General features: G+C 33.8%; 3 protein-coding genes and 2 pseudogenes across 6 annotated transcripts; 3 read left to right on the top strand and 2 right to left on the bottom strand.

The window, feature by feature from the left end:
• Window positions 1-2,159: 2,159 nt before the first annotated feature.
• LOC133682049 (uncharacterized) lies at window positions 2,160-3,789 on the bottom strand. The gene is made up of 4 exons (XM_062105289.1): window positions 3,354-3,789; window positions 3,151-3,280; window positions 2,916-3,009; window positions 2,160-2,533 (listed from the first exon to the last, which is right to left on the bottom strand). The coding sequence occupies exons 1-4, from the start codon at window positions 3,671-3,673 to the stop codon at window positions 2,268-2,270; spliced, it is 810 nt and encodes a 269-aa protein (XP_061961273.1). The 5' UTR covers window positions 3,674-3,789; the 3' UTR covers window positions 2,160-2,267.
• A 1,488-nt stretch (window positions 3,790-5,277) lies between these two features.
• Window positions 5,278-8,473, top strand: LOC133682828 (large ribosomal subunit protein eL15-like). Its single transcript, XM_062106359.1, has 4 exons — window positions 5,278-5,430; window positions 5,877-6,043; window positions 6,202-6,399; window positions 8,018-8,473. Exons 1-4 carry the CDS (start codon window positions 5,427-5,429, stop codon window positions 8,261-8,263), a joined length of 615 nt encoding a protein of 204 aa, XP_061962343.1. The 5' UTR covers window positions 5,278-5,426; the 3' UTR covers window positions 8,264-8,473.
• A 1,048-nt stretch (window positions 8,474-9,521) lies between these two features.
• Window positions 9,522-14,852, bottom strand: LOC133681869 (3-hydroxyisobutyryl-CoA hydrolase-like protein 1, mitochondrial). Of its 4 annotated transcripts, none has more exons than XM_062105042.1 (14): window positions 14,591-14,852; window positions 14,401-14,481; window positions 14,255-14,323; window positions 14,075-14,138; window positions 13,905-13,984; window positions 13,570-13,653; window positions 12,954-13,038; window positions 12,374-12,459; window positions 12,161-12,282; window positions 11,915-11,975; window positions 10,474-10,587; window positions 10,281-10,382; window positions 10,145-10,186; window positions 9,522-9,926 (listed from the first exon to the last, which is right to left on the bottom strand). In XM_062105042.1, the coding sequence occupies exons 1-14, from the start codon at window positions 14,741-14,743 to the stop codon at window positions 9,807-9,809; spliced, it is 1,263 nt and encodes a 420-aa protein (XP_061961026.1). In that variant the 5' UTR covers window positions 14,744-14,852; the 3' UTR covers window positions 9,522-9,806. The 4 variants fall into 4 exon arrangements, with proteins under 4 accessions (XP_061961026.1, XP_061961027.1, XP_061961028.1 ...); XM_062105043.1 differs by having other exon boundaries at window positions 10,474-10,572; window positions 14,591-14,851; XM_062105044.1 differs by having other exon boundaries at window positions 14,451-14,481; window positions 14,591-14,830.
• A 1,315-nt stretch (window positions 14,853-16,167) lies between these two features.
• On the top strand, window positions 16,168-17,540 carry LOC133683020 (malate dehydrogenase 2, cytoplasmic-like; annotated as a pseudogene).
• A 669-nt stretch (window positions 17,541-18,209) lies between these two features.
• Window positions 18,210-22,590, top strand: LOC133683019 (uncharacterized; annotated as a pseudogene).
• Window positions 22,591-27,894: the final 5,304 nt, after the last annotated feature.

Genomic DNA, 27,894 nt, shown 5'->3' with positions numbered 1-27,894 from the left:
GGTTTATCAGAGTTGGTTGTTGAATTGTATTTGGTTGTAAGTTATACTCTAAGAAGACATTTAACCATAACTCAACATCAATCAGGTTCAACAATGTTAGTATCCTAATTTCTTGATTTTGCAAAGTGAACAAGCAGTTTTGAAATCAAGTGCGCTAATGGAAAGATACTCTCTGAAACTAGGAGATATGATTCTGGAGGAATCATTCAATGAGTCTGCAATCTACAATCAAATTAGTTGAGCAGTTGGTGAAAGCCAGCATGATCAATCAAGTACAATAATGTTATTGCTCAAATTTTCTGCTTTATACAAAGTGTACAGACAAGCATTGCATCATGTTCATTAATTAATGGAAGGAAATACTTGCTGCATGTTATCACCATTTCCATCCCCAGTTATTATGATTTTGGATTAAGCCTTTGATCCTTTTTTTTCCATTTGATGTTTATTGATCTACTTATGTGAAACTGGAGTGGAATTCTCTTCTCAAAGTTGGTTTCTAATTCTGCCTTGTTGAGTTCAATGTGGTTGAAAAGGCTTCTCAAGAACATTTTCCCCTTAATTTTATTGCGCGTACAAATGTAATTCCATGATGAGAGTTGATTTCCTGATACTTGTGGTCTGTTCAGCACTGGAACTGTGCTGTCAGATTCAGCACCTACAACCCAGTAAATAAATTAAACAATTGAATGCACACTTCTCAGTACATTTCTTTTTCCCAAGTAGGATAAGGCATGAATGTAGCAATCAAATACCAAGGTCTTTTAGCATCATGGCCATAGGGTCCATACCTGCAACTAGCATGTTCATCATCTCTGCAGTATTCCAAAAGTTAGTACTCTCTTTTATCTGTCAAATTCTGCTACCTATCTGGAAACAGAAATTGTACCACTTGGCTACAGAATCCCCAACTGTAACTCAACATTTTATTCACTCCATGTACAAGCGAAAAACTTTGAAGTTTTAGCCAGAGACCCAACCTTTCCGTAACAAGTTGTCTAATTTCCTTCATATGACATGTGATCCTCCTTTGTTTAAATCAGAATTCTAACGAGAGATACCAAGTCAGATTTTTCTATGGGGCTTGTTTTTAGATTAGAATTTAATTATTTCACTTACACAACTTTTTTGATCTCTGAATTAATTTAGATGATATAAGCTCCTGGATCCCTTGCTGTTCTCTTTTTATGAAAACTACAGAAATTTAAGCTAACCCTTAAGGTTATGAGCTTGTTTTCAGGTCCACTTTTCTTGACAGAAGGTTCTGTTAGTTCCAACTCCCCATTCAAGTGAAATGTTTAGAAAATGAAATCCAATAATCATGTTATAATAAGCAAGGAGTTTACTTTAAGCTCTAACCGTAACATAAGCAAGGCATGTAAGGTGGTGGATGAGGCATTCGACGGGCTTGGCTGTCCTTTGCCCTTCATTGTTTACTTTTTATGGAAGCTAGCTCTCAGTCAACTGTTATCCCTTAATTGGTCTCCTTTTCTCTGTTTCTTTTACCCTGTCAGACATGGGTTTTCTATGTTGTTCTTGGTAATTTGACCATTAAAAGATAACAAACTCATCAAGTATAAAAATAAAAGTTGATAGGATCACAGGACCTGCAGAAAGAACGTTGGCAGGTAACTCAAAACACACATACTTTCCTAGAAAAATAAATTTATATTTGTATGACTTCAAGCTCTACTAAGGACTGTAAAGCACACATTGTCCTTAATAACAAGAGTTTAAATAGACTCCTGGATTTGTAGGTTCACCCACTCCACTTATAAGCACCAGTTCCTGCTCTCCTAACAAGGAACATCCTGCACCCACTTAGGGCTTGGTTTCTGCCCTGTTAAGTTAAATATGATTGAGAAGGCTTAATCAGATCATTTTCCCCTTAATTTTACTTTGTTTTATAAAGCAGATGCAGAATTATGGAGCATACAAATGTAATTGCATGATGGGAGTTTATGTCCTGTATTGCTGGTCTGTTCAGCAATGGAACTGTACTGTTGATCGGGAGCCATTGTAGCCATCTGTTTGATTTGCTTTTTGCCTGAATACAATAGCTTCAGAAGTATCATTATCAGCTTGCTAGACATTAAGATCCGATCCCTCCATTTTGTGCAAAATTCTCCATTCTGATTGCAAGAGATAGAGATTTGGACTTCAAGCAATTGAGATTATTTATAAAACAAAAATGTTTCATCTATGAATATAAACAGATAAGGGTATACAAGTTCATAATTTAGGGCAACCATCAACTAGCTAGGCTGTTAAGCTCCGCGAGTCCTTGCCACAACTACAATCAAGAGGATCACAATGGAGAGAAGCAGTGATGATCTAACTTTGTCATCCATATTATGATTGGTTTCTTCTCCGGGTTTTTCCTTCTCAATTGGTTGAAAAACCTCATTCATTAATAGTGTGAATTTATCAAGGAGTTCAATAATTTTGGCTTTAGTGATGTCCATGATCCACCTCAAAATGCGAGCAGCTATGTCCGATTCTTCCTCGCAGCTTTCTTTCCTACATTCTTCAGCTGCACAAATTAATAACACTTTAGTAAAATTGAAGGCAAATTAATTATCAAGTTTTAAGCATATGTAAGCCTGGAAAACTAGCACTTGACTGTGCAAATCAGTTCCTTCTGGACTGCAAGGTTTCCTTCTCCTTCCACGGGTCAATCCAATAATCTTTTTCCAACCCCCCATGACATTACTACAATTTTAATGCTTAGAATTGTTGCAATGAAAGAACCAAATGCCCCATTTCTGTTAACCAAAGGGCTAGACCTATTGATTTTTTCGATAATGGAGAGCACAAACTCATGAGCAAGTTTAAACCATGCCTAGAATCGATGCAAATTATTTTCTAATATGCCTATCCAATACATGTCATGACAGTAGTTTAAGAATACAAACCTGGGTAGCAAGACCCTTGCAGCTTCCTCACTGCCTCATTGCTCATAACAGCATCCCAGATAGCCTTATCAGATGCTAGAGAAATCACCAGTCTCTACTTTCATGTTAGACTCCATAAGTGACAACTCAGAAAATTAATGTGATACAAGTAGAAAGTAAAATTAAATTTCATTCTTGGCATCTATCATAGTTACTGAATTATGAAATATGCAACAACCAGAACAAGAAGAGGCACCTTAATAGATGGATCACTTTGCAGCAAGCTAAAAGCATCACGAACTCTTCCATAACCAAGAGACAGCAATGTTCTAACACCACAACAGTCCAACAACATCTGCCCAGATGAAGAAACCTCACTCAAAAAACTGTCAACATAACAATTTATCAGAATAATTCATGCAAACTTTCTAGAGAAAACAAGAAGGAAACATCACTCACTTTTGAAGGGAAGCTATGGCGCTTTCAACTTCCAATTGTGATGGCACAGTGCCTAGAACAACATTATAAGGAGACACCCCATTCGTCCTTGTATCATGATCTTTTCCATGTATTACAGACTGTAACATTCTTGGACAAGTTCCACTTTGACAATAACAAGAAGAAGCAGTACAAGACTGTCCAAGAGATGCAGTAGTTTCACTAACTGATACAGGAAAGTTAAGACTAGTAGAAGTAGATGGTAGAGAAGGGATGGCAGAAGTGGAAGGTTTGAATTGAATCATAGGAATTAAGTCCATATGCATGGCTCCTCCTCCCATGTTTTTTTTGTTTTTGTTTTTGTTTTTTTTTTATTATTATCTGCTTACTCCTCTGGCTCTAAAGGAGTGGAGGATAGGAAGATAGGAGAACAGGACCTTGGGCAGATTTTTTTGGCAATGTATCTCAACTATAAAATACATGTTGCTTCATTTCTAACCATTTAACAAATCATCTGCTTAGTTTAGATTATTTCATAAATTCAGATAAAAAAAGGTCTCTAACTGTCAAATTCAACAGATATATTAGGTTTGATTGGTAGGTGAAAATAAATTACTAATTTTATGTGCAGGTAAATTTTAGTTAATCTTTATAGAATATTTTTTAAAAACCTTAGGTCCTTCGGCAGGTTTTAGTTTTATTTATTCAACTCTTAAAAAAAATTAGATGGAATTTTTAACTTACTTAAAAAAATTAGATGGAATTTTTAACTTATTTATTTGTGTGTGTGTGTAAACTGTGTATTTGTTCGGTTCTGTTTTGAGCTAAGTTGAATTGTGTTTAGGTTGTTCAGATTGTTTTTTAATCATTTACAACTTTTTTTAAAAATATATTTACATATAATAAAAACTACCAATAATATATAATAATTAATAATTGATGTATAAATTTATTTCATACTAATTTTTTTATATATATATAAAACTCATGATTAGAAGGGATTAAGAGAAAAAAGATAAAGGCCATGACAAGAAGGTTTGACAAAGTACTGAGTTCAATCCTTTTGGTTATGGTTACGTGTTAAATCTAAGCATTTTTAGATTTGATAAGATATCAAATTTAATTTTTTTTTGGGTTCAGCTGAGCACCAGATTCATATATCTAGGTAAGAGGTTCAATTTTCTTTAATGTTATATACTTTGAACAACCTAGGTAGGAGGTTTATAATCATCACTTTCTTACAACTTATTTTTAGTATTTATTATATGTAAACTAAAAACAAACTTTCTTTTTCTTAAAATTTTAATGTTTTTTTATTACAACTCTTTGTAATAAAATTAGTGACTTAATTATTGCAGATTCCAAAAATCCTTAAAAATGGATTGTTTTGCAACCTATGTCGCTAACTTTTAGAGTTCTCAATTATACATAATGAAAAATTAGCATGAACACATAATTATCCATCATCCAAACAAGGTAAAAAGTACTTTTTTAGATTTTGAGAGCATTATCAATAATGTATTTATATAAAATGATGATAATTTTATTTAACAGATCATGGCCATACAAGAACATACACGGCGGAGCAAAAATCAATTGTACAGAGTCGCAACTCGATGTAACTCGAATGAGAACGCATTTCTTGTATTCATGCAAGAGTATCATTAACCTACAAGCTTGTTCTAAGATTTTAATCATACAATCCATCAAAAAACATGTAATGATATTGAACACTTGTGGTGTTAGAACATTCTTGTGTCGTAGATATGTAAGACGTACGCTTTTATTTTGCCATAAACATATTTATCAACTACCTTCCCCAGGAGCTCAATTTTGAGGTAAAATAATTACATTGTAACATGGGCCTGCAAAATGACTAACAACAACTTAAGTTTAGGGCCGAACTAAACTAAACCAGCCGCTAGATCCAACCCAGAGATATTATGAGTCGGACATGACCCAATATCAGATAAGATCTGACGGCTAGGATTAACTTTCTGATACATAAATAAAAACTAGGGCATCCCGCCTCACAATATTAAGCCTTGGAGGAAAAGAGAGGGGGCCGTTTTCGACTTCCACTGCCACACAACAATGGGTAAGAAAGCCCTCGTAGATTCTGCTCTTTGTTGATCTCTTTTCATGTTTCAATCTTTAACGCTGTCTGTGTAGTTTCTTGGATGATTCTATTTATTAATTTGGTTTAAAAATGAGCTTGATTTGATGATTTTTTAGCATACAATCTGATGATTTGATAAACATGATGTTGTTGATATTATTGAACTTAATGGCTGATGGGGTTTAAATAATTCGTTAAATCATGTCGAAAAACAGAATGTCTTCTGCTGGTTAGAGCTTTCATCACTGCTTTTTTGTCCACTTGATATATGAATAGGCCTATCAAGCCGAGTTTCTTTCCTGGTCTTTTGGTATTGTCGTTGCTTGAATACTACTAGATTTAGAATAGAAACATGGGTTTTGGTTGTGCTTATGATTTTTGAATTCTGGGATCTGAGGTTTAATAATGAGTGTGGTGATGTTTAGGGGCTTATAAGTATGTTTCGGAGCTATGGAGGAAGAAACAGTCAGACGTTATGAGGTTTCTGCAGAGGGTGAGGTGCTGGGAATACCGGCAACATCCTTCAATTGTGCGTGTCACTCATCCTACTCGTCCTGATAAGGCTCGCCGTTTGGGTTACAAGGCAAAGCAGGTGAAGCTTTTGTTTGTAGTTACTTTCATCTATGTAGTTTGCCATTCATGGTGCTGGTTATTGAGTTAGCAATCACTTTATTTGGTGCTGGTGACTGAGTTAGCAATTACATTATCTGGTGCACATCTACTTGGTGATGATATACATTGGATTTTCAGGGGTACGTGGTCTATCGCATTCGTGTGAGACGTGGTGGAAGGAAGAGGCCTGTTCCTAAGGGTATTGTTTATGGCAAGCCAACAAATCAGGGTGTTACACAGCTCAAGTTCCAGCGTAGCAAGAGATCTGTTGCCGAGGAGCGTGCAGGAAGGAAATTAGGTGGTCTCAAAGTTCTCAACTCATATTGGATTAATGAGGTTTGTTATAAGTTCATTTTTACTTGCTCTTTCAACTTTCCATGTTATGTTAGGAGGCAATAGCTTTACAATATGATTTATAATAACTTGATGAGGACCCTGTTTTTATTAAGCATGTTTGATGTTCAATTGAACTAAGAATGTCCCAATGATATTTACTTGGCAAGTGAGATAAGAGGGTCATAACATGATTAGCCTGTATTGTCTCTCTAAGACTTATCGAAACCCTTTTCATATTTCTTAGGCTCTATACGTGTTGGCTTGTACTCTAAAGCTAATTTAACCTTAACCTTCCAGGATTCCACTTATAGATATTATGAAACTTCTATTCATTGTGTTTGAATGCTTGAATGCAAGCGTGTATGACTATCTTTTGAAACTTGTGTGGACACCATCTGGTTGCAAGCACATATGACAGTCATGCGAAACTGACAGTCTTCAGTGTTTGAAATAATAATTACTTGGCAAGCGAGATCAGAGGTGATAAACCTGTGTTGGCTATTGCCAACTCTTGCTTCCTCCTCGTCTCTCTTAGGCTCCATACATGTTAGCTTGGAGTTTTTTTTTCAAGCTAATGCCACAATTGTTTTTTTAAAAAACTAGTATTACTTGAAAAATAATTAGCAAAATAGCATAATTGATGAGTTGCCCTAATGAATAGGGCAATCTATAGTTGTCTTCTTCTCAACAACGCAATTTAATAGGGTATGCTGTTTAACTTTTTGAAATATATAAAAAATTTGGTTTTGTAGTTCAATTTAAAATTTTAAATAATACTTATCATCTTCACATCAAATCAAAACAACTAATTTATTATTGATGTCATTTTATTCTCAATATTTATTTGTTTTTAATAAGGTCTATATCGGAAATTTTTTCCTAAAATTTTTGAGTTATCACAACAACTTATTTATCTATGTCATTTTATTCCTATTTTTTAAAAAATATTTAAATAATACCTGTCCTCTTTAATTCAAAATAATTAATCATTTTCATTTTATATCATTTTCAATTTAAATTTCAATAAAACTCCTTAGTTTGTCAAATTAAAAGATTTAAAATATAAGTAATTAGTTGTAGTCAATTTAAATTTCATTGCTTGGTGAATTAATTAATTAATAGTATATGATAAAATCCTATTGAAATTTATGCTTTTCAACATCATTTTTATTTTAAGTCCATTTCACTTTGACAAACCAAGGAATTTTATTGAAATTTAAATTGAAAATGATATTATTTAGAAAATTAAAAAAATGGAATAAAATGACTTTAAAAAATCTTTTGTTTTGATAACTAAAAAATTTTGGGAAAAAGTTTTCTGAGAGAACTGTTTTAAAAAATAGATAAAATAAATATTGAAAATAAAATGATGTCAATAAATCATTTGTTTGGATTTGCAAATGATAAACATTATTTTAAATTGAATTCCAAAACAAATTTTTCATATATCTCAATTTGTTATCTTCTTGATGAGAAGAATGCAATCTATGTGGTTGTGCTGTTTTCAATATTGCAGTTCCTTTTTGCTAATTATTTTTCAAGTGTGCTATTCAATTTTTTTGGTCAGGTGTTACTTTCAAAAACTTTCCTGTAGCTGATTTAACTTTTCACTTTTCAGGATTCCACTTACAAATATTTTGAGGTCATCCTGGTCGATGCTGCTCACAATGCTATCCGCAATGATCCAAGGATCAACTGGATCTGCAATCCTGTCCACAAACACAGAGAGCTTCGTGGTCTCACATCTGCTGGAAAGAAGTACAGGGGTCTCCGAGGAAGGGGACACTTGCACCACAAGGCACGGCCTTCCAGGAGGGCAACATGGAAAAGGAACCAAACTCTTTCTCTCCGCCGCTATCGGTGATTGCACGGACATGTATTTGGTGCTTTTGTTTCTGTGCGGACTTGGTGCTTTCTTGAAGACTTTGCCATTGAGAGATTATTATGATAGTTTATTACTGTTTGTTTAGTACTTGCTGCATTGGATGTAGCCTTATTTTGATACAAGTTTATTCACTTGTAAGACTGGATATCCTTGACTTTATTGCAGTAGATTTTTGTTGTTGGATGATTTGATCGCCGTCTTTGACGTATATTGTTTATTTGGCTGAAGGAAACGCAGAGGATTTGCTTTTGAGAGCAATTTTATAACTGGTTCTTTGAATGAAATGATGCCCTACCCAGAGAGGAAAAAACATCGCTATATGGTCCAGAGATTTTTAGGTTTTAATTAGAATCATATGTCAATCGATTATGGTTTTTCATCTCCTCCTTTGTATCTTATAAGGGATTCCCCGCGATTATTATTTGGTTTTACGTCAGCGATGGAGGAAAAATTGTATATTTTTCTTCTTTTTAAAGTTAACTTGTTTCGTCTTGAATTCTGCTGTGATCAGCCAATACCCCTCTTAGGAATAAAGGTCGGCAAGAAACCTGAACTCCCTTGTCAAGGTTAAAGGTCTGGCTCGTCCCTTTCTTCGGACAAATCTCACATTCTATCAGTGTTTGTTCTGTGGGCTTGTTTGAATGTTTGCCATTGTCGTGACGTTGTCATGCACTGCAAGTTCAAGTTGTACGTACAAGTAAAAACAATGGTAATATTATTTTTTATTGGAAAACACAATGGTAGATGACTATTGTACTCTTAAAACATTAGATTTTAACTTGATAATAATAGGTTCTTATGATAAAATTACTTGCTTTTTGGCCAAATCCAAAAGGATGGGTGAATTTGAGGAGTTAGGATTTTATTTTTTAAATTTTTTGATAATCTAATCAAAGGTTTGGAGTTGCTTCTTATGATGGATCATGTTATTTCTAGTTTAAAGAGATTAAAATCCAAAAGAAAATGATTAAAATACAAAACATTTTTTTTTTTAAAAAAAAGGTTGTATTCACACTTCATAGCTCAGGCCATGTGGTTCCCTGGCTAATTTAATCTTCGTGGCTTCACTCGTATGAAGCTTCGTAATATATATATATGACGAGGAATCATTATTCTCTCAGTGAATTTCTATTGTATCGTTGAACTCTTCAACCGTAGTACAGAACTGAAATCAGAGCCCCTCTCTCTACAACTGGAGAGAATGTTAATTCTAATGCAAGAGATATATTACAATAGATGACGAAAGCTCCTCCAACCACATGCTGTGCCTGAGCGAACTTTATAGGATAAAATTGAAATCAATAAGCTTTTAACACCATTCACAGCTCTAATAACGTTACAAAATGACGAGCTAATAAAGGTTATTTGAACTTATTTTGGAAGCTACTCAGTCCCAGAACACATGAATCTATCATATGTTCTTACAATAATCTGAGACAGTAAAAGGCCTATATTGCATCTGCCTCTCCTCATCTTTCAGGAGCATAAAAAGTCTAACAAAAAAATTCCCTTTGTGTGGCAACTATGTAAAAGCTTCTCGTTGTTTTGTTGGAAGGTCTAGATCCGGTTCGGATTCACTAAGAGGAGAGAAATAGCAGTCCACCATGTCCTCAGACACTTGTTCCAAGCTTGGAGGATTCCACTGCATGTTTCAAAATGCATGATGATACAATTACTTAATGCTAACACGCCTATTATTTAAATAAATGGTGCTAGGGTTGCTATGTTCGAACTAATGATTTCAATAATCCATCAGATAACCTTTCTAGTAGTGTAGTACATTATCTTAGAGCTACATTCTGCAAATAATTAGGATTGTCAAATTCCATCTTGGTATACAAGTAAACTTTCCATCCATACCTTCGGTGCCAAGTCCTTGTCCACCATTCGTGCCCGAACCCCCTGACAAGGTTATAAAAACACAACACAAAATTAAATGGTAACAACTAAAGATTCTGAAATATTATTCAATTGAAAGATAGATTACATTTCATACCTCACAAAAATCACCAGAGATTTGCTTGGATATTCCTTGTAGGCTCATTCGATATTCACGGACCAAGCACTGATCAAGTGTCTGAAATCTACCTTCTTGTATCTGAACCAGTTGATGTTTGTAGCTTAGATTATAACAAAGAAATGATTGTAGAAGAGAAAGTCAGCCAGATGACAATGGTTCAAGGACTCACAGATCTCAAGGCAACCTTCAAGCTCAATGGTGACGCTTCTTTAAGTCTTCTTAGAGTGGAATTGAACCATGGATCGTTTGTTTCAGCAGCTTCCCTTTCCTGAGAAATGGTTATCTAAAATCATGATAGCAATTTTTGCTGGAAAAAAGATAATTAGAATTTATTAGCATAGGGCCAGTGTGTTGTCATGGGTTTGTTTATAAAAATTGTTATAATAAATTCAATTAAAGCTCAGATATATTAAGATCAAGTTTGAAAAATATTTATATATGCAAATGAAGTAAAAAGTTTGTATATCGAAACGAAATCTATAGCATCAAGAGTTTGTTTTTATTTTTCTATTTATTACATGTATTTAAAGAAAACCAAAAACCCACGACAACCCTTTTTTTTAAAAAAATCAAAGCTCATTTAATTTTTTATGGACAAATCTTGCCGTCCCACACATTAATTTACTCTATTTTTTTGGATTTAGAGTTCATAAACTAAAATAAAAAAGCCTTATATTTAATAAATTTAAAGTCAGTGGACTGAAATAAAAATGAATGCATGTAAAAATACCTGACATATAATTGTATATGAAGGGACCGAATCACATATATGAAAAATTGAAGGATTAATGTGAATTTAATTACAAAAACCACATTAGTTTTTTTGGGAAAAATGCATGGATTTGACCTGTATTCTTTAAGCTAAAAGCCTGGATCACTTTAGATTTAGGGATGATATTGCCTAAATTAAAAATTAAAGGACCAAAGTGAATAAAATGACAAAAATCACTTAAATTGTCTGAGAAAACTAAGTTTTGGGACTTTATATGCATTCATTTCCCTTTTCACCTAGAAGGAACTGTAGGATCCATGTTTCCTTTTAGTAGCTAGGATATTTATAATTTATAACAATTAGCGTTTATTTCTTCCCCTGGGGTGGGGTTGGGGGAAGGTATGGGGGAAATAATGGCTTTTCAGGGGAATCTGTTCAGCAAGCTGCATTTTAATGGGCAGTACTTAGGCTTTGCTAACGGCTCTTCCAAGATAAAAGCTGACAGGACCATCACTCTTTTCAGTCCTTCACAAGGAGTCAAAAGAAGGGGCTGCTGGAAAATCTTCAAGATTTCCCACACCAGAAGGTTTTTAACTCAGTTTATACCCATATGTGAAGGAGTTCTTTCCTTCCTTTTATGCACCCACCCTTTGCACGTCATATCTGTCTGCTTAGTCCTTTGTCTCCAAATTCTTTCTCCCAAAAAAACCAATTTCAAAGGAACCAGAACCGGACAAGGTTTCTTTTCTTCGATAATGATGAAAAAGAATGCAAAGCGTAAAACTTCCAATTGTTCTAAGGGAGCGATCTATATAAAAAGATTCTATTACTTGAACATTTGATTGGATTTATTGTTCTGGGTGAAGGAAAACATGTGACTATCAGAATAAAATCTTACCAGAGCATCAAAGATTTCTTCAACTGTGTCATGGCTGAAACATTTATCGACCATTTCAATCCTAAACAAGCAATACAACATGAGGTCAACTGAATTGATTATCATATTGTTAAACACGAGTAGCTTCTTTTTTTTTTTCAGGGGGAGGGGGGGTTAGGTTTTGTTGTGTATGCTACGATAGGCAATTATTATTTTACAGTAAAACAAGAGCATGCTACAGAATGAAAATGAAAGACAATATATTACCTGTGAAGTACACTCATCTTATCTGGATAGACAAGGTCACCATATTGTTCTAAAGAAGCTTCAATGACAGAAGGATCATCAGTGACCAGTTTCCCAAGATGATGTTCAACTAAACAAAGTTTCTACAGGATTAAAACAACATAGGATAATGTCATACAACCAGGACACAGAAATAAATCAAGACAAGACAAGAAAAGGTTCGCCAGTATTAACTTCGCTATTCGTGTAGTGTGTAGCTAGGCCACAAGCAATCATTTCTGCTCCATTAAGCGTTTCTCCAGTTAAAGCCAAGTACTCACCTGCAAACAAGAATACACCTTATGCCATACTCATACTAGAGTATTTAAAGTAGGTTTAAAAAAAACACTTTTAAGTTGTGGTTTTAAAAAGATTAGTTTAAAAAAATGTGTTTTTTAAAATTGCTATGAGATAGATTTTTGCATGCAAAATAAATAAAAAACAAGTTACTTTAGCTTTCTAAAAAACCAATGTTTGAAACGCAATTATGTATGGCGCCCGGTGCAAAAGGCAAAAGCTAGTTGGCTAACCAAACAGTTTTTTCTCTGTGGTTGGGTAAAAAGCAAAAGTTACCACAATACCAAACGGTTTCTTTAAAGTTGCTAATCGATAAAGTGAGGCTACAGACAAGGATGTTTTCATTTAAGCCCATAAAAAAAGGGATATAAGGGAAGAAAAGAAATGCAATAAGAAGAAGAATTGAAATCTAAAATAAAAGTTCAGGTAACAGAATTTAATAATACTACCCAAGAAAGAAAAAGTACTGCAAGAGTACCTAAGTGACCAGGTAGATGTGAGAGGAAGAAGGATGCTCCAGCATCAGGGTGGAATCCAATCAGAGTTTCAGGTGTGGCGAAAACCTACATGAGTTGCAAAATTTATATAGCCGTAAACAATTAATTCAAATAGATATGCTAAACAAGTCACTGATTCTGCACTGCTTTCACATTCACATCACTGGATATAGGAAAGGAACCATCACTAATATGCACTTACTGAATGTCATGACCACCAGGATACAGAATCAAGGTTTTTAAATGAGATTTCCTTCTTAATACAAGATTTTTGGGTTTCATATGGGCAACTCAAAAACAAGCTGGTCCCTTGTCAATAAAACATGTAGCAAATAACAATCTGCATGGCCATAAAACACAATGGACATACTGCAAACTTAAAAAATAAAAATAAAAATGACACTCCAAAAGCTCTAAATGGGCTGAAGTGCCAACTTTCATGATTATTGGCATCAAAGAACTCCATTGTGACATGCACATCCATGAACATAACACAAGGATACACGATTAGCTTTAAATAGATTTAAATGGCAGCAGGGGGGGGGGGGTAAATAAACAGCATTGTTACAAGATCAATACTTGTTTTCTATTACATACAGTTTTGTCTGTTGCAAGTCGAAATGTTCCAGGGATTGAAATTCCAGTCCCACCACCCATGGTAATGCCATTCAAAATAGCCACCTACAAGGAAATTGTTACTCACCAATGTAACCATGCTGATAACTTACTAACACAAGTAAACTTATAAATAAGATATCAACCACATTTCCTTGAGTTATTAATCAACCAGTGTAATTATACTGATCACCGACAAGGAACCTTCATGCATGTCAATATCAGAGCTACAAAAATTGACACTGAAATGCAGAAAACCAGACTCAAAATCCAGCAATCTATACAAGCTGCTGACGATTTAAATCTTGAATACTTACATGTGGCTTCAAATATGTACCTAGTACGTATATGAATGTATATAAAGTCCCAAAAAATTCCCTACCCGCTTCCCATTTCCCTGCATTGATTGAAACAAATATTAAGCAGCTGAATAAGCAAGATCACAATAATATTTTCAATACGCATGTATGAAACTCTGATCTCTTACCCTGGTTTATTAGGTGATAGAGATTAACAATATCTCCACCAGCAGAAAATGCCCTGCCACTGCCCTTCACAAATTCAAAACAAACACACCAAGTATCCCTTAGCACAGATTAAAACACAACCAATCATGAAAAAAGAAGAAGAAGAAACACATAGCTGAAACCATAGGGAGGAATCTTACCTTTAGTGTAACAAACCCAACACTTGAGTCTTTCTCCCAAGCTTTATACAATTTTAACAATCTAGCACCCTAAAAAAACCAAAATTAAACAAACCCGATTAAAAAGAAACAATTTTGAATCAAACCCAGTTCAAAAAAACACTCACCATATTAGTATTAAGAGCATTAAGAGCTGAAGGTCTATTAAGAATGGCACCTCTTGAATTAGCTTTGTCTTCAACGAGTACCTACCCCAAAAGGAACCCGAGTCTTAAACTTGACAAGAAAAAAAACACAAACAATCCAGTAAAGGGTTGGTCTTTTTAAACAAAAGAACGAAAAAAGAGAGAGACTAACTTGGTTGTCAAGATCATCTTCAGTTGGAGGAGAAGAAGAGAGGCTTCTGCTGTACTGTGGGCAATGTGTGAGAAAGCCATGGGAAAGCTTAGATTTATTATTGTTACAGCAGCTTCTAATCAATAGAGCCGCTGCTGATTTCAAACCCTGCATTAGCGCTTTGCTTCCTTTCGTTTCAATTCTTGTTTTTCTCTCTATTAGAAGTGCCACTCCTCGCTGCGAGCTCAGTTATTTTGTGGGCCTTAAAAACGGGGAGAGAGAGAGAATTATATATATAAAAGGGATTATATATATATATATATATATATATATAAAATCCCTTTTATGAGTATCTAATTTTAACATTTTTATCAAAGAAAAATTGGATACCAGTTTTAAGGAGTCCAATTATATAACTAATTATCCCAACGAAACAACTTAGTCATTGCAATTTGGGATTTTCATCATGAGGCAAAAGGATGAGGCGGAGTTTTCAAGTGGAAGAGAAACTACCCTATGCTGTGAAGCCATGGTCCATTAATTTAATTCATATAAGATTTATTAGGTGTTGTGCTATTTAATTAATATAAAAGATATTAATTCTGAAAGGAACAACTTAACTGATCAGGTTCTATATTTAATTTTTAGAGATTATCAGTTCGAGTCCCATAAATTGTAGGACCATTAAAGGTTTATATGATCATTAATTTCAAGATCTGTGAGATTGGTTGATGTACAAACAAGCTGACCCAAACACCTACTTTAATTATATATATATATAAAAGAGATCTTTAGTGTAAGTTATTTTTATTTAGAAAATTAGATATAAGATTGATACTCTTTTTCTTGTTGTCCAGAAGTAGATCGAATCGGGTTTTAAAATCCTCTATCTCTAAACGTTGAATGAAATAAGTAGCCAGGTTTTCTTTGTCTTTGATAATTTTATATTTCTATTTAATTATAATTTTTTATAATAACTCAATAGTTATTAATTGAGATTTTAAGATAGGTACGTTATCTAATTTATATTTTTGTAATAATTAAAACTTCGTGTTATTATTTTAGACATTAGTTATTATTAACTCTTGGAATTATGTGGTGTTTATTTTTAATGTTTTTCTAGTTGTTTATGTAAGCGTCAACATCATCGCCTCCAATTTGATATATCTCATTATTTAGCGTGAAAGAAAGTTGATTATGTTTAAAAATGGTTATCACTCGTATGCCCGTACGTGTCTCTATCCTTAAAATTCATCGACGGGCCTTTTCAGAATTCAGAGCGAGAGAATTCCAACCTTCTTCTTCTTCACGAGTTCATAGAATATTATTGCACTTGTAAATCTATCATTATACATCTAATCCTGGAAGAGCTTTAAACTAAAATATAGTTGAGCTGAAGTAGTACTAGGATGAGTAATTTTTTGGAAATTATTGTATACGCAAGACTCGCAAGTGTATAATTGTTATAGAATTTTGAGTTGACGAGCTATTTTCTATGATTTGATTTTTAGATGTGGTTACTCACTTGTGGATGATAGCCTGAGTGGTTCAATGCTTATCTATGATTTGGTTCAATGCTTATCATTTGATCTGCAACAATGACACAGGATGCAGTCGGGATTCTGTTCACTGGAGCTACTAGTAATCTCTGCTTCCTATATGCATTGCAGTTTTTTAATGGCCCGGTTGATTGCTGAGAAAAACGTAGGGAGCAAGAATGAAAATTAATTTTTTTTTATTGAATTCCTGAATTTAATCCGTTCTCAACCTTGATTTAGAACTTTAGGGTGTCTGATCATTGACATTTCGGAAATTACAGATACAAAATCACAATATTTTCAATAGCCAAACATAGCAAGAATCCAAGGAATCCTGAAGAAATTTAAAATTTCCTTTTTTTCTTCTCAAAATTCTTTGAACTGATAATTATTGAAGAGATGGGAAAATAAGTTGAGCTTTGGAACTAACAATTTCCTGGACAGGACAAGTAGGCTATGCTCTTCTTCCAATGATTGCAAGAGGGTTCGTGTTAGGCCCAGATCAGCCCGTAATTCTGCACTTGCTTGGTCATTCTGCCGAGTCCAAATGGAAATGACAGATGCTGTCTTTCCTCTACTCCAAGGTGCAACTCTTACTTTAATGGTTAGATGGATACAGATTTGATAGTTACTGGCATGGAACTGTGGAAGGTCTTACTTCCTTTGTTTGTGGTTCCACAGGTATAATGGCAACAACCGTTGCCATTGAAGCTTGTAAAGGTAACAACATTGCTGTTATAGTTGCTGGTTACTCGGACAACATGGAAAGGAAGGATACACCGCATGAAAATGCACTTCTCCTCGAGGCTCCCGCTTCAGCTTTGGAACATGCTGCTCCTGATTGCCAGGTTAGATACCGAGTGAATCGCCCGCACTCAGTTCATGCCATTCCATTTTTTCCATTCTCATCCCTTTTTTTTTTCTCTTAAAAAATTATATAAATTATATTCTGAAATATTATCTACTAATTTAATTTTTTTTAGTTGAAATGATTCTTTATGTAATATCAAAACTTTGTTGATTAAATAAAATTAAATCATGTAAATTTTAAGTTTGAAAATTTTTAAATTAAAAAATACGTTAAAAAATAATATAAATTTTATTTATAAGCTTGAACTTCTAAATTTTAAGATGGTTATTTGATATTTTTTTTTATATCACTGTAATAACAATAAACTCTAGAAAAGCTTGGCATTTGGACTGTAATCAATCGGCAGGCTCTGATTCACGTCTTTTAATGCTCTTCTGATATTCTATTTCTCGCCAAAGTTGATGCCTCACGTTGCCAGTACATGGCAGATCCTAGTGGTTGCAAATCCTGTAAACACTAAGGCGCTCGTCTTGAAAGAATCTGCTCCTTCAATCCTGGATAAAAAAACATCACATGCCTCACCAGGCTCGACCACAACAGAGCCCTGAGCCCTGAGCCCTGAGCCACATATTTTTTAATATACTGGGTTATTATGGTAATAATTATTTTTTTATAATACTTTTTATTTATAAATATATTAAAATAATATAAATTATTTTTAATATCAGTATATTAAAAAAATTTAACAACATATAAAAAATTAAAGTAAAATATTTTTGATTTTTTATAAAAATATTTTCTAACCACAAAAACAAATTACTTTCATACATGAAGAGAATCATTCCAAGCAGATTCAAGACGACTAGGTGATCAATACATCAGGGATGGGTTCGAAAAAGAACGTAGTTGATTAGATTAGTAGATTAATTTGTGAATTCATTGACAACCCAAGTCAATGATGTTTTGTTGGTTTTTTCAAGTTTAGACTGAGTTTAATTATGTGTGAATTGTTAAAAATAATTTAATTAATTTTTAATATATTAATATTCAATTCAATTAAAAACTTAATCCAGAACAAATTTAAAGACGGATTTTTCCGAGTCATCCCGAGTTTAACATACAAGTTAATTTATTCTCCACAAGACAAGATTGTGAAAAAAAAATTCATGAGTGCATTCGGATGTTGGCCTGTGTAAAAAGCCGGCCTGAAGGTACTTAATTTGTGTTAACAGATTGAGCCCATGAGCCTTCTTGGTTTCAATCATTAGGCTCTGGAAGCAAAATTGCAGCGATGAGCTCTAAAAAATCTAAAGCCCAAAACCCCATGTTGATTTCTTATGTCTCCTCCACGTACAAACTGTCTTGCACTGATGATGTTGCTCCTCTCTCCGCTTGAGCAAACTCTGCAAAACCTCTAACAAGTTAATTCTCAGACCCTAAACTGGGGCTTTTACATATTCTCTTATAACTCAAAAAAATGGATGAAGGAATGCGGCAGTTCCAACAAAGCTTAGTCGAGCTCGAAAAATGATGCCCAACATGTCTTATTAGCTCGCAATCAGGTGAGCTTCAAGACCTTTAAAAAATTCTCTTTGCAAAAATTCTTTCCAAAATCACTTGTTTTATTTCTTATTAGGTGGTTGAAAATGATAAAGAGAGGAATGGAAACCGAGAAGCATTGACTGCATTAAGGAAGAGAGCTAAGACTACAAAAACTAGCATAAAGTCTCCGTTTGAGTCTACAATGAAAGTCCGGATCAAGGGATGCTCCTTTAGTGAAAGACATTTGTGGGAATTGTGGTAATCATGACGAGAAGGAGAAAACTTGGATGATGTTTCCAGGAAGTGTTGTTTTTACTTCTATTTCATTTCATGTTGCCCACACTATCTTGGAGAAAGCAACCCCCCCCCCCCCCCCTCCTTTTGTTTTAGTTGTTTTAATTAGGAAATGTTGATTTTTCATTTTAAGAGAATTGCATGTTTATGATGGGTTTTAATTTGATGATCTGTCAATGTAGTCGAATTACTAATTGTGTTGGTTTAATGAGCGCAATATGTTCTGGAAGTTAAGTTTGAAACTTGTCTTACCATGTTTGTCGTTGGTCTAGTGTTTTAGATTTGTGCACCGGTATGAATAATAAAGTGGGTTTTCACTGTTTTCTGATTCTGTTTCTCTGCTCAGAACATGAGGAATTTTTGGAATACATGGTTGCTCGAGATTTAGACTTGAAATAGGAGACACTTGGGAGATTTTATTGTTTGGAGAACCTCGTATTTGAAGGTCTTATGTTGCCAATTCTCAATGAGGACTGATATAGCTTATCAAATGGGGCAAAAAATAAGGGCCTTTTGTGTTGCTGGAGATGGTAGATTGAGTTTATGCATTGCACCAATACTCCCAGCTTGGTGTTAGAACTTAGAACCCTAGTTCAAAGAGGAACTAATGCTTCATGAGAAAAGTTGTATATGTAGACATTTGATCTGATATTATACAATTTTCCTCGTTCTTGCAAAATGCAATTAATGTTCTTGGACATGTATAATTTGTGAAGGTGTGATTCATTATGTGAATTGGTAGCTTATTTTTTGGACAGAGTGCATGCAAATTGTTGCAAGGTGCCTCCATAAACTATTACTATCAGTTTTTTGTGCTTCCTGGAGAAATTTCAGTGAAAACATGCTATGGTTAGCCTCAATGCATGAAACTTTGCATGTGCCAAATCACAAATGACATATAAAAGCTACCTATGATCGATGAAGACTATGAAACTATGATGCTTGGAACATGGTTGGTCATCAATATAGACTTTTAGTCTACTAAACTTTTCTTCCAGCAAGCGTCAATGGCAGTTCCTTGAATCTCGTGTTTGCTGTGATGCAGATCAAGAACAGCTTGAATATGAAGCAAAAAATCTGCGAAGCTTTGTAAAGGAAAAGTCCCTTCTAATTTCAGAAAAAGGTGTGCTTGCTGACAGTATTAGCCAGCGTTTGCTCAGGTCCTCAGTAACCTTAACAGACAAACCAAAGTGAGTTATGCATTGGGAAATTAGTGTTCCTGTTCAATAATGGTTTTTGCATATGTTGTGCGTTATCTCCCTGGTTTATTTTTTCATCTTCTGTTTCAACTCAGATGAGGATTGAGCCTTATTTCATTTGGTGCCACTACTTAGAGTCTTCATATTTAGCTGCAGTTAAATGGTATGGTGGATTCTAGAATTGCTTTCTTCTGACTATTGTATCTTGCTGGACCACCAATTGCAGCATTCATATTAATATTGGACTGGATCATGATGGTCCATCTGTGAATATCCATTTGTACATTTCATCTTATGTCTATTCTTCTTTGTTTCCATAATCAAGTAAATTATGAACATATTATATGCTTCATCATATGGTGACCAAGCCTTCTCTAGGATTTATTTTATTATATTTCTGATATTAGGGTTAATTAATCTAAGGTCATGTGATTAGCATGTGACTTTTTAAAGTATTTCCTTTATAGGCTAAATAGTTTTGCTTGGAGACTAAGACCAGGAATCCTTTTCCTTCAAGGATATAAGGCTTAAATTAATATAAATAGGCTGCTAGGATTACTTTTGCAGTAGTTTTTGTTATTTTATCAATCTATTCAGATTCTAGATGTTTCTTATGTACCCTAAACCGCAATTATCCTGTTCCAACTTCAGTTTATCCTATTCTTAGCCATTATTCTGCAGTAATTTCTGTTTTCTACTGCTTTCCTCTTCCCAAACTTTGTCATATGGTCTACCAGAAAAAAAAATGCATGTTTATTGTTGTCATACCTGTTTGAAGCTTAAGTGCATGCATCCACCTTTTGGTTTTAAAATGTTAGAGAAATAAAAATTGGTTAACTTGTTTTACTATGGGTATTTTCCTGATGCTGGGATTCTTTTTCTCTCTCTCAAAAGTTGGCACTCTGAAGTGCAGATATTACATGATGATAGTTTAGGAAGAGCTCCTTTTCTGTCTTGGTCACTGAAGACAATACTTAGTAGTTCTGATAATGAACACAGATAGCTTTTATGTTGATCTACACTTAATAGTTGTGATGATGCTTGCATTTTTTTCAATCTAGGGTCATTGCCTGTTTCGGTGACAAAAGAATTGGTGAGGTTTAAATATAAAGCAAGCCAATTGCTAAAAAATACTGCAGAATAAAACACTCTCTTAATTCTCCTTCTGAAGGCACCGTATCTTGTTAATTGCTTGTCTTGCTATTATCGTCTGGACTCTCACTTGACCACAAATAATAAGCTTATGGCTTCTTCCTTTCATCCTTCCCATATTCACTTTCTCTACGCAAATTGGATGTCAGGAAAGAAAGGTGTCAGGTTTGGGGACCATCTGACTTTATTTTTCTCACTCAAAAAGAGTGGAAGTTTCCCGGGGACTGCTCAAACAGTTGAAGATACCTTGTTAGACCCTTGTCTTCTTCTTTTCATGTGGTCCTTTTACCCTTAGTTTTCACATGGTTTCCATAGCTGTACGAAAATTATCACCCTCTTTTGTTTCTCTTCTATCCCATCTTGTTTTTATTTTCTCCTTTTTTTCTCGCTCTTCTCATTGGGTACACTGACATAACCTTGAGTTATCAAGATCGAAGTACTGTACAAACTCAGCCAATCTCTTTCTGTGTTTTGCATGAATGGCCTATAGATGCTGAAACCTTGCTATCTCTAGAGCATTTCAGATGCTCAAGTACTGGATTTGTGATTTTGTTAATCTATGTATCATCTCTTTGATAATTCTGGAACTTAGAAAATTGATTCCACTACCTATGTATCTTAATTATTCAACCAGTTTGAAACCTTAAACTTGTAATGATAAAGGTGTAGTTCCCCTCTTGAGAGCAGTTATTACATATGCTCCATGTAATTTTATTGTTGAGTTTTTCCTCGCATAATTCCATTTTGGTTTGGATCATAATTGGATATTGGTTATCATTTGTGGGATCATAACTCTTTGATTTTTTATCACTTATTAGAATCACCTGCTCATGGTTCTGATCCTCCGTGTCTTTACAAAAACATTGTTTGGAAACTATATTAATCTCATTCTTATTGTTGTAGATGATGAGATCTGCAAGAAATTCTCCTCTCAAGACTCTGGCCAGAAGAAGCGTCTCAGATGCATAGAAGTTCTGTTAAACAAATCACTACTCCGGCCAACCATTATCGTAATGTGATTATTGCAACCTTTTCTACCATGACACTGTTTTACGTGGATGAGCTGTGAATTCCTCTCACTAGTAGAAGGTAGCGTTTTATGAAAGGTTGGCATTACTTGTCACTTAATGGAAGCATTTATGAAGTGGCCAAACCAAGTATCCAGAAACTCCAAAAGCAGGAAGATTCATCATCCATGAGAGTTACACATGCTTTTGTTTTTATTTTTTTCACTGGCAAGGAAGGTGCTCTGTTACCTTTAATAGGAAATTCGGATACTCTTATACGGTAGACAAGCGCAATTACCATGTCAAAAGGAAAACATGATAGCGGGTTAATCTCATAGATGGTGCTTGCATTTAACTTGTAGAGAATGTAACTGTGGCCCCTTGCGAAGCCCTCTTGCTCTCCTTACCCATGCTGAGAAAGTTGTTTGAAAATGTAGAGATTTTGAAACTTCTATCGAATAGAAATAACTTATTATTATTTTATTTTTTTAATTGAAATCAATGTTTAGATTTAAAACATGAAGCTTCTTGTTTCCTTAGAATCTCAATCTGCATGTATGGTGCTGGTTCAATAACATTTTTCCTCTCTTGGTCGAGGTGTGTTTAGGTAGATAAGATTGGACCTCCTCTTAACATCTGTGTCGAATATAGCGATGCTGTTGTAGACTTTTGTTCGTTAATTTATTGGTGGTGCCCATTTGAGGTGTTTGAAGCAATTTTACACAGAAGTCCTGGACAACGTGGCATGCATTTCATTGACCAGACCTGCAAGTCTACTTGGCTCTATGACCTCGGCAGAGATATTAACCCGCCAAGCTCCCCAACAAACCAAAAGGGAGATGCAATTCGGAGCTGGGGGGGGGGGGGGATCGTGGATGACATATTTGAGCCTGCTAAAGGACAAACACATAAATATAATGTGAAAATTTTCAAAGATCAGGATGCCATAATCTATACACTCTACCTCCAATCTTCTCTCACTCTTATCTACTAGGGCTCTACTCTACAGCTATGAGAGAAAGAGAACAGTAAAATATTAAACAATATTCAGGGCAAAAGGAGAGACAATAATTAAAAAAGCAGGAGAATTGTTTTGTTGATAAAATAAATAAGCCTCTGCCCAAAAGAGGTAGACATTCCGTACATGAGAGTCAACGTCCGTGTCAGCTTTTTTTTTTACCAAATGCTACCAGCCTGTCCTCTCTCTCTCTCTTTAACTATCAACTCGGGCTCTGCTACTTCAACTTTGAGGTTTCTTACGCGCTATGTTGTGTATCTTAATTTAAACTCGCCCTTTATCGATGACACCTGCTATTTGAGTTGTTGTACATAGATTATTAATTGCAGGTCAGTATTTAACAATTAAAATTATAAATAATACCAAACGATTCTTTAAATTTAAAGAATTTTATTTTGTTTTCCAAGTATAAAATTAGAAGTAATTTTATTTAACAAAGCCTGCATGATATTTTTGTGCTTACTTTTATCACTGGATTTTTACGTGGTGAAACTCATTTCTATAGAGATTCCACTGGTAAATACCTTAGAATACTTGTTAATAATCATTTAATACATCTAATTAATCTTTACTTTTCTTATACCTAATCAAACAAAATCTAATAAATAATATTAGAATTATATGAAGTGCTCAGTTGGAAATTGTTGGGCGAGCCTAATCCAGTTAAAAAAAAACATCATATATAACAAATTATATTTAATATTTAATTAAGACTTTTATTTAAATATTTAATTTTAATAATTTTTAACTTTAATCCGGTAAAAAAAGAAAAATAGAATCTGATAAAGCCAAAAACTCTGAGGCGAGTGTGATTTTAGTGTACTCGCGCGGATACATGAAGAGTTCTGGCTTGATATATACAAACAAACAAACTACTTGCAATACATCGTACGTTTGAGATACGATCGGTTCCTCTCCTGTCTTTTTCTGATTTTGCTACTATGACCTTTTCTTTCTTGTTATTCACACAAAATGCCCCTCGAGATCAAATCCTAAATTTCTCCTTGCTCCTTGGATCTTCACCAGCCCTTTTTGTTGAATTAATTAGGCGCATTATTTTATGGAGGAGGGGATGTGCATTTATTTGGGCGCCGCGCACACACCCATATGAGCTGAACGTGAAACAGAAGAGTGGAACATGTCAACACACCCATTGATAAATTTGATTTAAATACCCCTTGATCAATCGAACCAAAACCAAGTTTGATTTTGAAAAGTTTAAGCTGATTTGATTAGATTTAGAAGAGATTCAAGCGATTTTTTTTAAAAAATTACCCACTAAACTGCTAATTAACCTGTTCGATTTACAAACTTAAAACTTAAATCGGATAATGAAAAGAGTTGGGTTTTATAATTATGGTGTAAATCTATTTTTTATATATATTATTAATGTGGGTGTCCGGATCAGCTTGCGAGCACCTCGACTAATCCAACAGATCCTGAAGCTAACGATCATATAAACTTCCAGTGACCATCATATTAGCAACTACATGACTTGAACCTTAGACTATGAGGGAGCAAACCCCTTGATCCCAAACTCTTATCACTAGGCCACATACTAGATGGTCCCAACCTCCTGTGGCCATCAAAATCTAGTTTAATTTTGATAGTGAATGAAGGTGGATTTTGCAAGGTGTTGATTCAAATTATAAGTGGGCTTATTGTTATCATATTAGATATGAATCCATAAATATACAGATCTAAAAATTAAAAAATATATAGTAAAATTAATGCTTACTAATCAGCATCCAAAGAATCGAGAGGTGAATAAGACGTACGTGGAAGAGGTGCTTATACAAGGAAATTAAGGTGTTGGTTCGAGAGAAACATGAAAAAGCAGCAGCTCTTAATTATCATAATATTAATTAATTTTAGAATAATGGAAGGTGGTAGAATTATGAGTCGCTCAGACAGCCATTGAAAAAACACGACCACATGCTCGCTGAAAATAATGATATGGTCTCTTAAAGTACATAGACAATCAGAGTATATATTTCGACATCCAATTTTCAAGGAGATATACAACCTTTGATGTTAATAGCTCGCGTTTAGCAGTTTCCATCGCATTCATCTACATGCAGAAAAATATTAGCCACGCTTTGTGCATGCCTGCTCTCTCTCGCTCTCTCTTTTATTTTTTTGTATTTTTATATATTTTTTCACAAAAATAATAATAATAATATATATATATGCCCCAGGAAAAACAGGGGTAAAAGGACGTGCAGCAGCTGGATATTATTGAATCAGTTTTGTCATCGGACTAATTAAGGTTTTTGCTGTCTCCCAGCTGGCTGTCATATGGTAGTAGATATATAGCTTTCTTTAAGGCATCCTTTTGCAACAAACACTAATTTCTCTAATTTAGATTCTGTGTGCTTAGGTTAGGGATAGATGTAGCTATGGCTACTGCTATGAAAACAAAACGTCAATGGATTCTTGTCCGTGTCAAAGGTTAGGAAGCATTGTTAATTTCTCATTAAAAACATAATTAAGAGCTTCGGTCAGGGACAATCTTGTCAATGTGATAATATGTCGGCGACGGCCTGGAGGGAGACTGGAAAGTATCTCTGTTGGAGATTGCTTTTTTGCCATCTTTTATTAGCTTTGTCTAATATGGCAAGAATAATTTAATACGTCAATTAAAAAAAAATATAAATGATAAGATAAGTAAATTCTCAGGAAATACCGATAATGCCAGCAATTAATCTCACGGTTGGAATCCTTCATTCCCTGCCAAACCCTGAGCTTTTAAATATTAAATCTTTATCTGTCAAAGAAAATAAATCCTTCATGTTGCTAAATGTTTTTTTTTTTGAATTAATTAGGTTAATTGCTGAGTTAAATAGAGTAGTTCTATGTCTAGTGACCATTTGAATGATACTTATTCTGAATACACACACACACACACACAAAATCAACTCAAAAACATAAAAAAATAACAGATAAATTTTATGATGCTTAATGATTAATTATTCATGCCTGCGTCTTAGAGATAAATAAATATAAAAAGAAAGAAGTAATTAAAATGTTATGTTTGGAATTTTTTAAATAACAAATACTAGAACGTTTATTTTAAAAGGATGAACAATATTTTTTTATTGTAATTTAAAACATTCTGTGTTGGAGTGCCCCCTCCTCCCCCTCTGGATTTTTTTTACCGAACAGTACATCCAAAATACACCTCCTATGTATTTGCACTAACTATGCAACTACTCTCGCTCTGCCGTGGATGGATAGAAAGGAATTGATACAAAGTTGGACAATGAAAATGAAAAAGAAAACAAGCAAGAAAAAATAAATGATATCAACTATATTAACTCATTAAGTTCCTAACCCAGTTATTTGACCAGAAGAAGCAATAAACTTGAAAAAATCTTGAAGTCTAATTTTTAACTAACCAAATGCTAAATGACTAATTAAATTGAAAAAATACATACAAAAAAAATAGCAATTATAAATAAAAAAAAAAAGAAGACTTAATGCTACTTGGATCAACTCGTCTGACCTATAGGATAACCCTATATTCTTATAAAAAGTAAAATAAAAAAAATAACAAAACCTACATTTTTATATATATATAAAAATCAATGTTGAATGTCGAGTCATGAAATGGAAAGGATTAGAAAAACAACAATTACAAGCAAACAAAAAAAAAACTTGAATTCATTTGAGTCAATTTGCCAAACTCATGAATCAGGTCTTAAGATTGGAATGACCCTCTAATGAAAGAAAAATAAAGAAAATCATGAATTTTATTTTTTTAAAATAAAAAACAATATTGAATTATGATATGGGACCAAAATAAGTAAAGAGAAAAACGATGACAACTTTTGTTAGCTTATAAACCGTGCACCTGACCATTTGATCAAACGCACCAAACGAAAATCAATTCTCAACAAATAAAATATTGAAAAATAAAATTAAAAACAAAATCAATGACACAAAAAGATCCAAAAAAAAATTAGTTATTAAAAGAAAAAACAAAACAAGCACGAACTACCTAGGTTAACCCTTCAAACTCATAGGTCAGGTCATAAAATCAAGATAATTCTATAAAAAAAAAAATGAAGAAAAAAATGAAGCCTATTAAAAAAAAACAAAATTTGATTAATGAGACCGAAAAAAATTTCTAAAAAAAATGGAGGAAACCCATGCTAGCTTATAAAACTCGTGACCTGGACCATTTGATAAGAGGCATCAAATATAAAAAAAATATAATTCTTAAATTTTAAAAAATTATTTAATATTGTAAGGAATCCAATGAGAGTATAAAAAAAATATTTGACTTTTTTTAATCACTTCAAAAAATCAATCTATCTCTCAACCTACTTATAACTAAAAATCCACGTGAAAACATGCAACCGAGATAAAGGTTAATTTCATGATTTCACTATGCTAAGAGTAATAAAAATACAAAAATGCCCCAAAAACAAGCATCGATTAATTATGACATAAAAGATAAGGAAGTAATTAAATCATGCAAAAAGACATGAATTCTTAAAAATAACTCTTTCAAGGGCAGTGAAGATTTTTCACTGAAAAAACATAAAAATACATTTATATCCCCACTAAAAATAAAAATGATAAATGGATGCCATGAAAAAAATTATTTTACCGCGAACTTAGTATTCCACCTTAATTCGAGGAACAACAAAAAAAAAATATCATTTTATTATTATAATTCACAATAAATTATTTCTTATATTACATTAATTTTTTCCCTGCCATATATATTTGTGGCAAATATAGGAGACCCATGACTCC

This window comes from Populus nigra, chromosome 2, assembly GCF_951802175.1.
Source record: "Populus nigra chromosome 2, ddPopNigr1.1, whole genome shotgun sequence".
Taxonomy (NCBI): Eukaryota; Viridiplantae; Streptophyta; class Magnoliopsida; order Malpighiales; family Salicaceae; genus Populus; species Populus nigra.
This window is presented reverse-complemented; position numbering and strand designations above follow the sequence as displayed.

Bases quoted from the DNA above. Each gene is read 5' to 3' on its own strand.
- LOC133682049 (XM_062105289.1), bottom strand. From the start codon at position 3,673: ATGGGAGGAGGAGCCATGCATATGGACTTAATTCCTATGATTCAATTC. The intron at 3,010-3,150 runs GTGCCTCTTCTT...ACATGAAAGTAG, and splicing joins AAAGTGATCCATCTATTAAG to AGACTGGTGATTTCTCTAGC. The intron at 2,534-2,915 runs GTTTGTATTCTT...TAATTTGTGCAG, and splicing joins GCAAGGGTCTTGCTACCCAG to CTGAAGAATGTAGGAAAGAA.
- LOC133682828 (XM_062106359.1), top strand. The intron at 6,044-6,201 runs GTGAAGCTTTTG...TTGGATTTTCAG, and splicing joins TGGGTTACAAGGCAAAGCAG to GGGTACGTGGTCTATCGCAT. The intron at 6,400-8,017 runs GTTTGTTATAAG...TTCACTTTTCAG, and splicing joins ACTCATATTGGATTAATGAG to GATTCCACTTACAAATATTT.
- LOC133681869 (XM_062105042.1), bottom strand. From the start codon at position 14,743: ATGCAGGGTTTGAAATCAGCAGCGGCTCTATTGATTAGAAGCTGCTGT. The intron at 12,460-12,953 runs GTACTCTTGCAG...TCTTGTTTGCAG, and splicing joins ACATCTACCTGGTCACTTAG to GTGAGTACTTGGCTTTAACT. The intron at 11,976-12,160 runs GTAATATATTGT...TTGCTTGTTTAG, and splicing joins AAGATGAGTGTACTTCACAG to GATTGAAATGGTCGATAAAT.